This window comes from Apodemus sylvaticus, chromosome 20 (genome assembly GCF_947179515.1).
Source record: "Apodemus sylvaticus chromosome 20, mApoSyl1.1, whole genome shotgun sequence".
In the NCBI taxonomy this organism is placed as follows: Eukaryota; Metazoa; Chordata; class Mammalia; order Rodentia; family Muridae; genus Apodemus; species Apodemus sylvaticus.
The window spans coordinates 27,490,161-27,507,927 of NC_067491.1; the positions used below are offsets into that span (position 1 = coordinate 27,490,161).

General features: G+C 35.7%; 2 protein-coding genes and 1 pseudogene across 2 annotated transcripts in view; 2 read left to right on the forward strand and 1 right to left on the reverse strand.

The window, feature by feature from the left end:
• Acss3 (acyl-CoA synthetase short chain family member 3) overlaps positions 1–14,245 on the forward strand; it is a 209,998-nt gene extending 195,753 nt beyond the window's left edge. Inside the window, exons 14-16 of the mRNA XM_052165757.1 lie at positions 10,223–10,322; positions 10,407–10,582; positions 11,491–14,245. Coding sequence (XP_052021717.1) covers positions 10,223–10,322; positions 10,407–10,582; positions 11,491–11,559 — 345 coding nt within the window. The 3' untranslated portion in view covers positions 11,560–14,245. The remainder of the gene's footprint in view (positions 1–10,222; positions 10,323–10,406; positions 10,583–11,490) is intronic.
• Positions 3,652–3,770, forward strand: LOC127671357 (uncharacterized; annotated as a pseudogene).
• A 1,268-nt stretch (positions 14,246–15,513) lies between the features above and the next one.
• Positions 15,514–17,767, reverse strand: part of Ppfia2 (PTPRF interacting protein alpha 2) — a 457,537-nt gene continuing 455,283 nt past the window's right edge. Inside the window, exon 30 of the mRNA XM_052165724.1 lies at positions 15,514–16,692. The gene's annotated coding sequence lies outside the window, so the exon portion shown is untranslated. The remainder of the gene's footprint in view (positions 16,693–17,767) is intronic.

A 17,767-nucleotide genomic window follows, 5' to 3' on the forward strand; every position in this document is an offset into this window, starting at 1 on the left:
TATTCTTGAGAGCAGTGGGCAGGGGGAAGTCACAATTCCTCCCTTCTATTCTTGAGAGCAGTGGGCAGGGGGAAGTCACAATTCCTCCTTTTTTGTTTTTTAATTTTAAGAAAAACCAGTGGATAACTATATTCGTCAAAAGACAATGGGCGTTGACCAGTGAGGGAAAGCAGAGGCCTCGACCCCCTTAAATATTAATTGACGTCCTTTTCAGGGGAGGGGAAATAGACTGCCTTATTATTTTAAAGGACAGTCTCTCAACGTCAACCCCTATGCAGCCAGGCTTACTTTCAGGGAAACTCAGAAGCAGGACATTTCCTTTTTCCCTTGCAGTGCCTCGCCTCGCACCTCATAACTGGTGCCCATGTTTGTTTTAATTAACAAACATGCATAGATCTGAGTTCTATGTAGATCCATTTGTGGAGATCCACTGGTAAAGTAAATGCCCTGTGAATATGAGTTGGCTGGCTTTCATAGTCGCCCATCTTTGAGCCCTGGAAGCCATTGCTGTAGCAGCCCACCTTCAAGTGCTGTAACTGAAAGATATCTGCTTGAAACACAAAATAAGAGATTAAAAGGAAAAACTGCTTGGACTGTTTCTCTGGAGGGCCCATGGTATTTAATTTGGTTGTAAATTAGTAACTCAGGAATAAAACCTGGCTTGCAAATTAATGGCTAGAGGAAAAGCAGCCTACCTTCTCAATATGGGAGAAGTAGGCTTAAGAACATTATTGAATTAGTCATACTTACCAGCTGATTTAGGGTCTCTATTTACCTGCCATACCAATCTTTCTGGCAGCCATCGGGCTCCATCTTCTTTTTGAGAGAAAAGATACAAACTGACCCTCTGCCCCAGACTTAAATGGGATCTGGGCCGTTCCGTGTATTAGTTAGAGGGTCGCGCCATAAACCATGGCATAGGAATTAGAACTGGTAGGGTGCCAGTGCCTGTCCGCTGCAGATTGACCATTAGCATCAGTCTGCAGGAAATTTAAAATGAATAAAACCAAAGCAAGGTGTGCTTTGGGTGACCTGGGGGGGGGGGGGTATAGATTCCCCTTCTTTGTTTTAAAAAGCCAGTCTTTAAGGGTGCGATGAGCACGCTTGACAATTCCTTGACCATTGGTTTATAAGGAATTCCAGTTTTATATTTAATAACAAATTATTTACAAAACAAGATAAAGTTCTTACCAGAGTAGGCTAGTCCATTGTCTGTCTTAATGACCTTGGGTAATCCCATGGTATTAAAGGCTTGTAAACAATGATCAATTACATTTAGAGGTGTCTCTTGAATGTAGAGAAGTGAAAAGAAATCTTTTTTCCAATTTTTGCATAGCGAGTTACATCCATTTGTCAAAAATGATAGGGCATAAGGCCACATAGATACACCCCTAAATGGGAAGCTGGAGATAAGGAAAGGCAGTTAGGGCATTGTTTTACAATAGTGAAAACAAAGATCCTGATGGCGTATTAAAATTAAACATGCCATAGGTTTCCAATAAAGGACAAATTTTGCAACATACAAGCTAATTGTAAAAGGATTAAAAATATAATTCATAAGTTGAAAAACATTTAATATCATTGTCAGCTCTAACTGAGCTGAGCCCAGGTGTTTCTATATCCACTTGTTGATTATAAATAAGATATCTAGCTCTTCCTTCAGAAGAGCCACCTATGAAATTCAAGAGTATTTTTATGCAGAAGCTATAAAGATCATATTGGGAAATACAACCTCATGCATATCTAAGAAACATTATTAATCTATCTTGAGGACAACAGCAATGCCAATAAGTGAATTCTTCTATCTCATCTAGGTATTGGCATATCTAGTGATAGGAAGCCATATACATTTAACAAGATTTCCTTGGCATCCAAATTTTAAAATTTTCTTAAAAATATATATGCATAATTTTCTTAAATATATATATATGCCTTAAAATATATATGCATAATTCAAATTATATGTATGGAGATACCATTTCCCCTCTGTTTTTCTTTTTTAAGAAGATATTGTTTTGTTTTGTAAAAATGTTTTATATTACGTCATCTTAGAGGATAATAAAGAATCAAATTGTCAAAGATATCTCAAATGAATAGCCTTTTTTTATTAAATGGCCAGTTCCAATGTTTGTTCTAATCTAAGTTGGAACACCAAGCATATACCATAACATAGGCAATAACTATGTAACTATAGAAAATAAACGTAGCATTCTCAGTTGCCTTTTGCTAGAGTGGTTGCTACTAGAATGCCCTAAAATGAATCATAGTTATATGCACATATTTTGATTTTTTAAATTAGAAATATGAGTATCAATTATCTGTAAAAGTTAATTAAGTCCTCTAGAATTAACACCATTATGTGGTAGAAGTAGAAATTGAGGACATCAAGAACAAATCTTTATAATTTGATGTACATAAAAATATAAAATTATTTTTTAAGCCATTACCTTTTTGATGATACAAATAATAAATGTGCTTGTACATCTGAATGTTTCTATATACCCTCTTTGGGATACAAACTTTATGGGCCTTGACCCAAGGGGTACTGTCCAGGCACCTTTTTAAAGATTAAATTATAAATAAGTATATTGTAGTTGTCTTCAGACACACCAGAAGAGGGCGTTAGATCTCACCACAGGTGGTTGGGAGCCACCATGTGGTCTTTGGGATTTGAGCTCTCATGCTCCATGAATGAGGACCTTAGTGGCTGAGCTATCTCTCTAGGCTTATAAACATAAAATATCGGAGTCTAGCTCTCAGCACCCATGGCTATCTCTCCAGCCTTTGGGTTAGCATATAAATATCTAAAGGGTAGTAATTTAGAGAACATATCCTTTGAAATTTGAATTATATTTGTATAAACAATTGTAAAAATGAAGAATTAGCAGTATTAAAAATAGAACAAGTTTAAGCAATTGTAAACCATGAACTTTATATATATTTACTATTATTAAAAGATTGATTTTTAACATCTTAAAAATAATTGCTATAGCACCCAAGTGCTGAAGCAGGGAAAACTTAAAGGAATAGACGTTATATAAACATTAGTCCCATAGTTGATGTATAAGTTATGGGATGAACATATAGAAATATAAAGTAAATTGCAACAACTTTTTTGGATAACAATTATTAATTTTGCCTAAAAAGGCTTGCCATGTAATAGATCAACCATTAATAATAATTAATTTGATTGCTGCTTGAAGCAAGGAATAAACGTTTTATTAGGCACTTAAAACATTTCTTTAAAATATCTCTATAACATTTTAACACCACATCAATAGTTCTCCTGTGGCAAGCTTAAAGAGATGTCTTAGGCAATTAACTTATTTTAATAGTCTTTGAAAATTATTTATTTAAAAAAATTTTAAAAACCCCAAAACAAGGGCCTGTTTTTCTATAATCAAAACATTTTTATAAACTAATATTTTTATAAAACAAAAGAGATTTCTATAAATAAAATATATTAAAAATGTAAGATCTCAGCTTCTTTGATTGAAGCAAAGACAAAACACTCCTCACATAAGGCAAGGCTATATTTGAATTGTATTTTGAATCATATCTGTATGAATTTGCCAAAATATTTTCTTGGCCAGAAACTCATGCTTTGGTTTTAATTAAGTAGTCGGATCCCCATTTTTTTTTTAAAGCAGCACTTAGCACCATACCATCCTGAACGCGCCCGATCTCATCTGATCTCGGAAGCTATGCAGGGTCGGGCCTGGTTAGTACTTGGATGGGAGACTGCCTGGGAATACCGGGTGCTGTAGCCTGGCTGCCAAGCCTGGCTGCCATCGGCGCCGCCTGGGCAACCTGCTCGTGGCCCGCAGAGTTCTGGACTCTCTCTAGCCGGGGCTGAATCAAAGTGACCAGGGCCTGCATGGCAGGGACTCACCTCTAGCCTCTTCCCTACTTGCCCAAGCGAACACTCAAACTTAGTGGTCTAAATGGCTGCAACTCTAAGCCATTAGCCAAAACCAGCCTCTACATTTATAACTCTATAGTCAGGATATGTAAAACCTTATACCATTAAGACAAATTTAAAAACAAGAATTACCCAAATCTTATAAGTTAAACCAGAGTTTTTCCAAAACTGGAGGCTACTTGTCTTTTAAGAGAAAAAAAGGAAAAGATTGAGCACACCGCCACTGCCACCACCAGCTCATGGCCCGCTGAGCTCTGGGCTCAGTCCCTGCACAATTTGTAATAACTAGAAATTTATGTTTTAGTTTGTTTCAAAAGAATACAAGGTTCTGAGTATACTGAAAAATCCAGTTGAATAGAATAACGAATCAATGTTTTTAATAGGGTAAAAATATTATTACTTTTAATCTTACTAAGTAAATCTTTTAATTTTTTGCTATTTAAATTCTTAAGTTAAAATATAGTTTTATTGGTTCCTTTTTCCTTTTACTCCTCTTAACTCCTCTCAAACAACATTTTTAAATCCATAGCCTCTTCTCATGTAAATCTTTATCTATTTTTTTATCTCTCTGTTAGTTATCTGTTTCTCTTGATACATATATATCAATATGTATCTTTATGTATATATATTAATATCTCTGTATATATTTATTTTTGTTATACTTATATAGAGTATAAAATAATAAAATTATAGTATACATAAATATATATTTAATTTATATTTATGGTCTGTTTAGTATTGCTGTGTGTATAAAATTTTAGGGCTGAGCATTTGGTATTAGATAACCAACTAGAACTTGTCTTAGTGATGGTTTCTATTCCTGCACAAAACATCACAACTGTTTGGGAGAAAAGGGTTTATTCAGCTTACACTTCTACACTGCTGTTCACCACCAAATGAAGTCAGGACTGGAACTCAAGCAGGTCAGGAAGCAGGAGCTGATGCAGAGGCCATGGAGGGATGTTCCTTACTGGCTTACTTCCTCTGGCTTTCTCAGCCTGCTCTCTTATAGAACCCAAGACTACCAGTCCTGGGATGGCACCACCCACAATGGGCCCTCCTCACCTTGATCACTAATTGAGAAAATGCCTTACAGCTGGATCTCATGGAGGCCTTTCCTCAACTGAAGCTCCCTTTTCTGTGATAACTCCAGCCTGTGTCGAGTTGACACACAAAACCAGACAGTACAGAAGGCTAAATAAAAATTTTAAAGGATTTTAAATTAATGAACGTGAAATGAGCAGATAGTCTATGAAAAATTACTGTCAGAAATATTTGAGAAAAGTCTGTTCTTTCCATTCTTTGTAAAAGAAAATGGAGCTGTCCCATAGTTTTTATAAATTTAAAAGGGCATTATTCTTGCAGAACCCTGAACAAGAAATAGCCTTCTGTGACTGTGTAGTAATAAAATCTATTTTAACCACTGATTAATCTTTTAAAGCCTAGCAAAGAGCTAAATAACTGAGAAACTTGGAGAAAGTTCAAAGTATTCTTGCGAAAACTATGGCTTAACATCTCTAGTTCAGGGTTAGTGTGGCAGCGTGTGCAGGAGTCAGCGTGAGGCCTTTTTCTCAGCTTGCTCTTACGCTGTACACAGCAGTTGTGGGAAAGACGGTGGACTCTCGAACTTCATTTGTAGCTAAAATTTCAGGTTGGTAGTTGATCTAATAATATCCCGGCAGTGTCGGAATCCACTGTCAAAGCTATGCCTGGGAAGCACAGGATCTTTGTCCATTTCTCCCAGGAAAGGTCAATCTGATCAAGTCCACTGTTTTCAAGTTAGCTATTTTGTTATTTTTAGGAAGAGTTAGTCCAAGATAATAGACTATATTGCTGTGTAGTGCTGTGACCTCTCTAAAGACCTGTGCCAATTTCAGTTCCCCACAATGTCAAATGACTATTGTATTGAAGTAGTGACATTTCTGAGTCTATCCTGAGACTCGTGATGAAGATCCTTTGTAAGCATGCACCAGAATATACCAGTGGCAGAGGAACTGGACAAGCATCCTTCTCTTTCCTGCTGTAGAGACCAGCAGTTGTCACAGAAAGACGTAGAGAATGATTGACTTGAAATATTTCTTTTAACATTAAAATAATTATTAAAATATTTTAGCCAAAATTATATAATTCCCCCTTTCCTTTATGCCCTCTGGCTTTCTCAATACACCCACTCTAACTTCTTTCTTCCCCCCTTAAATTCTCTTAAATTCATGGCATCTATTTCTATGATTATTATTGTTACACATAGCCATAATATATAAATAATATATATACATATTTATCTTATATATATTATATGTGTGTGTGTAGAAATATAAATACATAAATGCAACCTATTGAGTCTGTTTAATGTTGCTCGTATGTAAAATTCTTAAAAAATGTACCTTCAAAACTTGAGTATATTTCCTTCAGGACTTAGGATCTTATAAATTCATTAAAGTGGCCTACAGAAAAGTGGCCATATTTGGAACAGCAATGACAGTTATTTACCAAGAGAGTTGTCTTTTAAGTAATACTCCTGCGTTATCTCCCTAATGCAAGTCCATTACCAGTGGTTCGTTGGTTTCATGGGGAGGTAATGCACACACAGAGCTTTCACTGTCCTCCCCATGGGATTCTGATTGATTCCTTGATCTCAGATGTTGTCAGCATGCATTTTGATGCTTTTCTTTTAAATTGTCCATTTTAAACTATCCTTTGCCATGCAAATGCCATTAGTACAACAACTAAGATAGCCTCCCCTCTTCCTTTCAAGTGTCTATTGAATGGTTGAATGACATAATATTTTATCCAGTGTTATAATGTACTTTATTTATAGCTAACATGAGTTACTGGGAAATAAAACACTGTGATATTATATTCCAGGGAACTGTGTGATTTATTCACAAATTATCCTTTGCTTTCAAAAATAATCAGCAGTTTTGTAACCCGTTCAACCTGTATCTCCTTAATGATAGGAAAACCAAACAACTGAATGGTAATTGGTAATAAGTACAATGGGGACGTTTTGATGTTTCTAGTTGGTTTTATGTATTGTCTTACTAGTTGCACAACCAAATACCTGAAAGAAGTATTCAATAATGTCCTTTGCATAGAGCACATTAACATTTTACAAACTAGGTTGCAGAGGCTTGGGGTACTATTGAACACATTGTTGATGGCAATTAACTCTAGATAACTAAGTAAAATAGCCATTCTTCATTCCTCCAATCAAATAGACACTATCCTAACAAATATATATGTCACTTACTCTCGGTAAGCATTATATTGTAAAGACTTGCAACCACCTAGAGTAACTACCTAGGAAAATCAGGCACTAAATTATGTCTATATTTTCAATAAATGGATTTTAAAAAATTCTAAAAAATGTTTGGAATATCTACAGACAGAGAATGAAATCCTTTCTTAAAGCACTAATTCAGCATGAATTATTCTCAGCTGTGTGCATGGAAATTCTTACAATCCAGGAGTTCAACGAAGTGATGTAGTCATGACTTGTATATCCAAGCAGGACCATGTGAGGTCACACATTGGATCTGTACCAAATGATTTTGTTTATCTGGATTATTCTGAGCATTTTGAAAAAAGAAAATGCAGTTTCATTATGGCCTCATAAAAGAAAATATTAAAACAGTAACATCAACAAACAACAACAACAAAAAAAAACCACTTGGATCTTAAAGGTGGCACACTCCTAATTCTGTTGTCTTTTGTTTTACTTGGTCTTTCTGGCTTTTTATTCTTCTTTGCCAGTTGCTTCTCCCTCCCCCTCCCCATCCCCCTCCCCCTCCCTCTCCCTCTCTCTCTTTCCCTCTCTCTCCCTCTCCCTCTCCCCCTCTCCCTCTCTCTCTCTCCCTCTCTTTCTCTCTCTTCCTCTCTTCCCTCCCTCTCTTTCTCCCTCTCCCTCTCTCTTCCCCTTTTCCTTGCCCTCCCTCTCCCTCTCCCTCTTCTTCTCCCCCTCCTCCTCCACCTCTCCCACTCTGTATCTCCATTAGATGTTGGGGTTTCCTATGTCCTTCAAACTTTATTCTTGCAACTTTCTTCTAAAGAGAAGATCTTTGTTTACAACTTCCATTGTCCTCTTTGCATGGGTCATATATAAATGTGATATTCAGATCGTGGAATCTTTTCAGATCCCTGTATACCATTAACTCTTCTCCTTGGGTATCTTCAAGGCATCTGAAGGGAACATCTCTCTTGTGTTTTTTCCTAAGCCTAGCAATTTCTAGATAAAATCTTGAATCATCATCTGACCACTTTACAGGGTTTTCCTTAATTTGTTTAGATTATTCACACCACAGATCCAAAATATTATAACATGTCTGTTTTTCTTCTTAATACATGCTTATATCTATGACCCCAGCTCTTATAATAATCTTAGAGAGTTACCCCCCACACATACACAATAGTTTGCTATTCTCCATCTGAAATCAAAGTAAGTTTGTTTCTCTAAATTTATTCTTTACTATAAAAAGCCAATCTGAAAACATATACAGTATGATTCTAATTATATGGGAATTTGGAGATAGCAAAAGGATTGTTGTTACTAAGAGTTCACAAAAAGAGGGCATGGGTAGTCAGGCAGGGCAGTTTTAAATGAGCCAGGCTATTCTATATATTGTACAGCGGTGACACATCTCATATATTGTTAAAACCTGTAGATTGCAGCAAAGATGCACAAGTATGTAGACTGTGGATGAGAGGAATGGCAATGTGCAATATTAGTTCTTTTTTTTTTAGTAACAAATATACCACTTTGGTGCTGGTGAGTCACAGAAGTTGTATATATCTGAGGGCACAATCTATATGGCAAGTTTCTACTATCTGCATGTTTTATTATCATTTTATGGATACAGAAAATATACACTTTTAAGATTAATTCTGACCTTGTGTCACCTCTTCCTGAAGTTGCCACATTCTTTCCTAGTGTTTCTAAAATAACAGTTTAAAGCACCTCCCATTTGGCTCCTAAATCTACTGCCACCATTGTCTTTCTCTGCTCTCTTGCCTCACCCACTTCTTTCTCCTCTGAATGCTTATTGTCTAGTTTTGCTGGGATTTTCTTGTGTCCCTTCCTCCATAAGTGGTAAACATCTACCCATATCTTCTTATTGTCATCTGCTAAGGAATGATGTCCTTGGGTGTGTCTCGCATTTAGATAACACGTTTCCTTGGAAGCCTTTCATTTAAAAAGCAAGCATGTGTCTTCCCTGGTAGACTGGGCTCCATACTCTATGTAACTTTGCTCCTCCCTGAGCTTCCTACATTAACACTGTGGTTTACAGAACACCCAATATTTGTCGAATTAATGAATAGAATATAGAAAAAGCTCTAGAGAATGAGCTTTGTATTTAGAATATTGACTGATCTCTCTTGTTAGACATTTGAAAAGGCTGAAATATACATCAATTTCAGAGGAGGACATGGAAGTAAGACACATGCAATTTTATAAGCCCTACCTTAGCAGATCATTGAATCACAGGCATGTATCTTTCCTGTGGTAGACCAATCTGTGATCCTAGCGAGATAGCTGTATTGTTCTGTATAAAGTAGAGAGCTTAGGGTACCATTATATGTGATGGTGCATGCCTTTAATCCTAGCACTCAAGAGGCAGAAGCAGCCAGATCTCGGAGTTCAAGGCCAGTCTGCTCAACTGAATAAGCTGCAGGACAGCCAGGGCAGCATAGTGAAACCTTATATTAGAAAGGAAAGAAGGAAGGAAGGAAGGAAGGAAGGAAGGAAGGAAGGAAGGAAGGAAGGAAGGAAGGAAGGAAGGAAGGAAGGAAGGAAGAAATTATTCCCTATAGTGGTGATAATCTATATCAGGACTGCTCTTTATAGCAAACCTCCCTTAAGTGCTGGAAAATGCTCTCTAGGTGGAAGGACAATCCATTGAATAGAATACTGTGTTTATTCCTCAAAAATAAATCTACTTCTTCATTATGGGACATCCTTATTAGGTAGGCAGCCCTGAAATGAAGTCAGATGCATTCAAGGCTTCCTATTCCAGAAGGCCTTTGTGATTTGTTTACTTGTGGTACCCACGGCAGGTTCTTTGATTTCTTTAATAAGTAATTAAGAAGAAGCAACAAGCTATTTCTTTTCTGGGTAAGCTAAGCAATTTCTCTTTGTCACCATCAGGCCTTAGTAACAACCATAGGAATCCTAACTGTTCAGATGCTGTGACATGAACCAGTTGGGAATTTCTGGACAGCAGCTCTGAATTTCGTGATTTTTTTCTTATGTGTTAAGATTATAAGCATATATGTCATCTAACAGCATGTCTTTTCTCGTTACAGTCAGTCCTTTCACACGGCACTGTGGCTGACTGTGCTGTGGTTGGCAAGGAAGACCCCTTGAAAGGCCATGTCCCTTTAGCACTCTGTGTGTTGAAGAAAGGTGAGACACGTTTGTTATCACTTACTGTTTGGCCCTGAACGAGTGGCATTAATCTGGTGCTTAACAGCTCAACTTTCTCCCTAGACATAAATGCAACAGAAGAACAAGTTTTGGAAGAGATTGTGAAACATGTTAGGCAAAGCATTGGCCCCGTGGCTGCTTTTCGAAATGCAGTTTTCGTCAAACAGTTGCCCAAAACCAGGTCTGGCAAAATTCCACGATCTACACTGTCTGCCCTGGTCAATGGCAAGCCTTATAAGGTAAATGATTCAGAATCTATAATGCTGAGTCATTCAATAATCTTCGCAATGTCTTTGGCACCAGAAAAGCACTATTAGATTAAGGATTTTCAATCATGAATTTTATCTACACCAGACCAGAGAAAGAAATATTGGTTAAAAATTACGTGCTTTAATCATAGGAACTGTTTTGTGAACTTTGCTTTCAGCAGTTTTGTAAATTTCAAACAGACTTGCAGAAATTCATTCCTTTGAACTACATGCACACGTTGCTTGATTTCAGTCACTAATGGCCATCCACGATGAGCAAGTGAGGCACCTGAGAAGCCTGAAATGTTCTAATACATCAATTCTAATTACTTTTGCCATTTTGAGAGGAATAATTTTTGGAAACTTTAGACTGATTCAAGCACATATATATTTCAATGTCAAGGCATGGTTTTGGCATGGACATCTATAATTACATCAAAAACTTTATATAATTAATAATGATAATGATAATAATAATAATAATAATAACTTTCCAAGCAATTTTCAGAATAAATAAATACTCTGGAGAATTATTTAGAAATAGCAACAATTTTGCTAAACAAACTCTTTCCATCCCTATCCCAAAAGATCAAGTATTTGGCTTGAAGTTTTCTATTTCACAGGTGTTTTATGAAATAATTGGGGGGCATAAATTCTACGTGCCTATAAACTTAGCTTTTGAGAGGTGAAGCCAGGCAGATAAGGAACTCACGGCTGAGTTTTCCTACCCAAGACATTTGAAGCCAATCTGTACCACATGAGGCCCTATCTCAAGGAAAAAAAATTCAAAATAAAGTTAAAAACAGCAACAAAAAGGAGCAGTAGAACAAAGCGTGCTGTACAAGGTAGCAGTGACGTTCCTGGGGGATACTCATCTGACACTGCCTATTTATTTCCAGGTAACCCCTACAATTGAGGACCCCAGCATTTTTGGTCACATTGAAGAAGTGCTGAAGCAGGCTGTGTGATGTTTGTTTGCTACTTTCAATCACTTTGTCTTAACTTTCTAGCTGGATTTAAGTCATTTATTTTCTATAAATGAATACTTGAAAAAATTCCTTCTCAACTAAGATGTGAGCTGTAGTGTGAAGTCAGTCTAGTGACCCCTGAAAGTGGCTATGCTTTGTGTTTCCCGTGAGCCAGTTTGCACAATTACCTCTTTTTCTGTAATATGCATCATTATATGCTATCTAGTGTATTTAGGAACATGACTTTGGTGTATGGCTTTACCAAATTCATGTGTTTTACAAACACATTTTAATTGAAAGTATCTGTACTATAAACATACTTTCTGGAGATAAGAATCAGCCACACTTTGATCAAAATTTAAACTGAAATCAAAGTCAGAATATAATTTAAAATGTTATTGAGGAGATACAAATGTTGTTTAATATTTTAAAGATGGCTACCATATTTTGGGCTAATTATCAAGGCAGAATAGGTTGCTTGGTAACACAGGACCCCAGGGTCAAGCATCACTTCTATGTTGCATGTTACTGGGTATGGAGAGGCATGTATCTGGTAGAGAACCTCGATATCCTTCCACCAAATATTTTGAAGAGATGAAGACTTCTGGAATCCCCTGTCATGGCTGACTCTGTATCTGGATGCCTTCATGTTCCAATGGAATCAAGGGATTACCTCCAAATGGAAAGGCATGGCAAGAAAGATATTATAAGAAATTTAAAAGTTTTCATCTTCTGCCAAATGTCAATACAATTTCATGGCCATGTCAATATCAATGAGTCTTCTCTCTTCTCCTCTCTCTTTTGCTCTGTCTCTCGGTCTCTCTGTCTCTGTGTCTCTCTGTCTCTCTCTCTCTCTCTCTCTCTCTCTCTCTCTCTCTCTCTCTTTCTCTCTGACAAGGATGTGTTTCTTACATTGGCCTCTTATAAATCCTGGTCCTCTTGCCTCTTACTCATAGTTGCTTGGGTTAGCACCAAATTAGTACTTTTTCTGCTTATAAAGGTTGAACCCAGAACCTCATACATGTTATGTAAGCACGCGTTCACTGATCTATACTGCTGGTGCTCAGTGAATTTCTGGTGGTTCTTGAGGTGCATATTCCAACAAGTGATTTTACGAACAAGCTTTAAATACTAGACATCTTATGTTCCATCAAGGGGGCATCCCTATCAGATCAGGAGAGAGGCTATACCATACTATGAGAGCCTCTGGTTTTCAAGAGAACCCCAAACATTTAAAATTAAAGCTTGCAAGTTTTAATTTTAATTTGAACAAATGGTAAAACATCTAAAAATTATGCTCTAATATATATTTCTGTCTACACTTCTATAAAATGATGAAACTTTTTCAAAAAATGAAATAATCCTTTAATAAGTTATAGAAATATATCCATTTACTAGAGTAGAAATACTTGAAACTAGTTATATTTTAGAGTATATATTTAAATTCAAAAAGCATACTGTGTTCATTGAATCTCAGTTCTTGTAATAATTTCTTTATTTTCCTTTTTTTTGCATTTTGGAAACATTATGAAGAGCACAATGTCCTCATAGAAGTGTCCAAATATATGAAATATAGTTAAGTAACAACATATTAGAATTTACTGGTCATAAAAGTTATACATATCTTACATAAAGTTCTCAATTAGTCCTCTTTGGTCTGTGTCCTAACAGATAAGTCCAAATACAGGTGAGAATTAACAGATTACAACTTACCTGTTATAAACACACACACACACACACACACACACACACACACACACACACACACACATATATATATATATATATACATATATATGTATACACACATATACACACATATCCATTTTAGGCAACTTTGGGCTGCAAATTGGATAATAAATGGCTTCTCAAAGGGAAATTATATTGATTAAACTACCTTCTTTATTGATAACATTGAAAGCAGTAACTTTTATCATCTTTACTTATTTTGGTATTCTGAATTAAACCAACTGACATTTTTTAACTTGAAGTTCTTGAGTTTCTTGAATTGTGTATTTACATTTTATCTATTATCTCAACTGTAGGGATTACAAATCAACAATTTTTAATATGTTAGCTTTAAAATACAGTTCACTATTCTCTCCACATGAATCAGGTACTTTAACTAAATTTTTCATTTTGTTATTTGCCACTTATAAACTCAGGCAGATCTAAGAATTGAGCAAAATTTTCATCTTTGGACCATTTGTCGACTTTCCTCTTTATCAGATCTGGAGGGACACATCAGCAAGTAAGCATGGGCTATTTTCCAGTAGAGAGAATCTTTAAAAATAAATAAATAAAATGGAAAAAACAAACAAATGAATAAACAAACTAAAAGACAGTTTCTTATACATGGGAAGGAGCTGTTTTGTTTTGTTTCAATGAGGAAATCCATCTCCCCTGCAGACTAGAAGCAGTGATCACAGCTGTGGTGCTCAAATGAAGTCATCAGACTGCTTAAAAATTTGGGAGAGAATTTGCTTTCTATTTTAAAATCTTACCATAAGGTTTTTGTTTTGTTCTGTTTGTCATATTGCAACAAAAATATTTTGAATTGAATGTCTTTGATAGCAATGACATAATCCAAGAAATGTGACCATACATAAATTCACCTTGATGACATCTCTGTGATCTCATACTTTATGAAATTTTTAATTTTTTAAGACACTGGCAAAAATGAAAATAAAAGTACCTTTAATGTTTAAAGAGTGTGACAATTTATTTTTCCCCATAAAAATACACTAACTAGCTAAAAGTGAAACTTATTTTGTACACCAAAAGGTTGTTTTACTTATATAAAGTTGTATTTGAAAGGGCTTGGTCTGATGTTGTAAAGTGTTTGAATTCCTAACATTGATGGTTAAAGGGAAAAACCAAAACCAAACCTAAAACACCCAGAAATATAGCTGACAAAATTTTTCTCATACATTAAAGCATATTTTACATAATTCTGGAGGAAAGTAGTTTGATACTTTGTATCACACTCTTAGGACCTATTACAGATCATCAGTATTTTTTATGTAATTTCTAAAAAGAAGAGACTGCTTTTGGTGATGGCGTGAGTGGTTTATGTAATTGGATATTGATTATTCTCCAAAAGCTTCTGTGCTGAATGCTTGGCCAGGGTAATGCTGGTGCAAAGGGTCTGGGTCACTGAAATGTTCCCTCTTAAGTGGCTCTAGCAGCAGGATCTGCCTTATTTCTTGTGTCAATGAGATGAGCAGATTTCCCTAGCACAGGCTCTGGACCATATACTTCTATCCCAAAGCATGCAGACTGCTGGTTCTTGGGATGGAACATCAAATGCTATGGGACAAAATAAAATGTTCTTCCTTATAAGTTAATTATCACCAGGATTTCATCACAGCTATGCAAAACTGTTCATCACACAGGCATATAAATATGAGTATAAATCTTTCTTCTACTTCTTTTTGATGAATTGGGAGTCTCAAATGTTCATTCACATTGTTTTTACTCAAGCAACTTTTTTTTTTTAATCAAAACCACCTCTATCAGCTGGTGTAGAACACCCTCTAGTGGCAGACTCGATTTTGAATAAAATTGCATTAGAAATCGTTGAATCAATTTCTTTGTCATTGAAATAAATCATTAAATGTTATGCTACTAGAAAACAAAGCTTAAGCAGAAAACTGGAGGCATTTTTTTATTGATAATGGAGAGGGTTTCTGTTACCATTACCTTTTGATTGAATCTGATCAACAAAAATAGACATTGAAACAAATGTACGTGCAAATATAACGAATTAAAATACAAAAAAAAAATTACTAATGACGGGTCTTGCGTTTAATAAGGCCAAGCAGCAGGAAAACAGCAGTTAGATCAATGGTATTATTAAATAGGTTTCACTTTGAAATCTCCCATATCAATAAAGAATAAACAACAATGACACCACCCAATAAAGCCACAATGAAGAGATTACTCATCTTTACTTTTTATACACTATATACGTTAATCATTCTGTCTTTATTTCCTCTGATGAAAAGTGAATTCAGGGAAGTCACAAAAAAAGGGTTACTTCAGCTAAAGGCTTGTAATAACAGACTTGAGTCTGGCTAATGCCCTGTTAACAGTGATTTTAAAAAGGGGGTGGGTTATGGGGTTCTAGCCCTCCACCCCACTCCCCAGTGGAAATGGACCCCAGACTCTACAATGGTTGACATTCACTGTCCAGTGTTGGCTGGAAGTTCAGGGTATTTGAATGAACATGTAGTTGTTAATAAAGTGTGTGTGTGTGTGTGTGTGTGTGTGTATGCATGTGTTTGTGGTTTGTGTGTATGTGTGTTTCGTGTGTGTGTGTGTTTCGTGTGTGTGTGTGTGTGTGTGTGTGTGTGTGTGTTTCTTGGTCCACAGGCAACAAGATTAGGTAATGGTTTCTGTAATATAAATTGTTAAAATCATTGCATTTGACTCTTGTAAACAGTTTGGCTTTGTTTTCTTTTGAAACAGGTTGAGCCATCACAGTGCTTCTGTAAGGAGAGAGAGAGGGGGTATCACATCCCTGATTGCCTTGAAAGGTCATTTTGGGCTCCAGGTTAAATCCCATGATCAGAGGCAGGTGTTCAGCTTTAAGGTTAAACAGACTTGAAGCATGTTGAAGCAGGAAACACACTTCTAAGGAACATATTGATTGACTGTTACAATTCAAAAACCGTATAAATGGTGGAATGGTAAAATACAAACAGTACTTGGAATTGTTTAATGTTTGCACTCGAGACTCCATGAACCATATATTTTATTTTTTTAAAAAAATCATATTTATATCCATTTACAGAAGACTTACACATTTAAAAAGAAATGATACACAGTAATACATAAATGCCTATTATATTACAACATGAAAAAAGACAGGTGGTTCCATCTCATAAAGGCATCAGACGTACAGAAGTTATGACGTGGATGATGCCCTTATATCAGATGACTTAAGCATTTTATTACAATCATAGTAAACTAATCAAAATCAAGACCCAACTCCCCCCAGAGTCACATATTTAACGTTTGGTAAACCATTACTTATATTATTCCCTTAGAATTCAGTCTTCACAAAGGCTTCTCCGTTTGTCTTCTTAGCCGGTAGTGCACTTTAGGTCGTGTAGACTGAAAAGATGACATCTGAAAGGGACACACAGCATGAGTTCACTGCCGGCTCCCAGCCCATGGCTCCCACACCTTAGCACTGGTATATACCGCCATGCAGCTTGACTAGGCCTGTCCTACAACCCCAGTGCAAGACACGGTATAGAGATTGTAATTTATAGTAGATAGCATGACATTTACTATTCTCCACTTGCTTATTTACTTATTTATTTTTTTCAGGAGCATTAAGTAGACTTTGTTCAACTTCAGGGAAAATATGGATATACTTTAAGTCATATAAAATGTCAGCATGCCTTCTGAAGTATCTTTAGGTTGCTAATTATTAAATTGGGTGAAGTTCGCATATTCCATAGGATAGATTCATATTCTAGTTCATATATTTTAGAGTTTTTAAAATGATGCTTTTATTTGATCATGACATAACATAAAATAGCATATTTTGATGTCTCTATATAAGCAGTATGGATTCCAGCCATGATATCACAAGGAAAAAAATTACATTACTGTTACTGAACAATAGGCAAATATAAAGTATGTTTAGGCTTATTTTTCATAACAACCATTTTAATTTCTCACTAAAATAAAAATAAAGATTGTCTTTGATTATTCTATTAATATTTTTATTCCATTTAATGATTAAAACTAAAAAAAATATGAACTAGAATAGCATGCAGAAAAAATTGCAAGTAGTTCAAGATAATTTCTACTCATGAGTCTAGAGCTAAGCAGCAAGCACTACTGAGCATATTAGTCATTTATGAGGTAGTAAATTATTAAGTTTCTGAGAAAATTATTAAGCTATATGTTTGATGTTATAAATAGTACTTTTCAAAGTCTCTTATTTATCTAAATGATTATATATTGTAGGTCATGATTAATGATACCAAATTTTGTATCACAAAATGTTTATATTATTGTGCCATTTTAAGAAATTAAATTAATTGTCTGAGTGCTTTTACTGTTTTCTCTTTTCTTAATAAGGCAGCATGTCAACTCCTTTGTTAGTTTCCCAAGAGCAATGATATGTTGTACATAGATGTTGATTCAAGGTAATGAATAAATAGCCCAGGACCATTGCCTTTTCCTATCC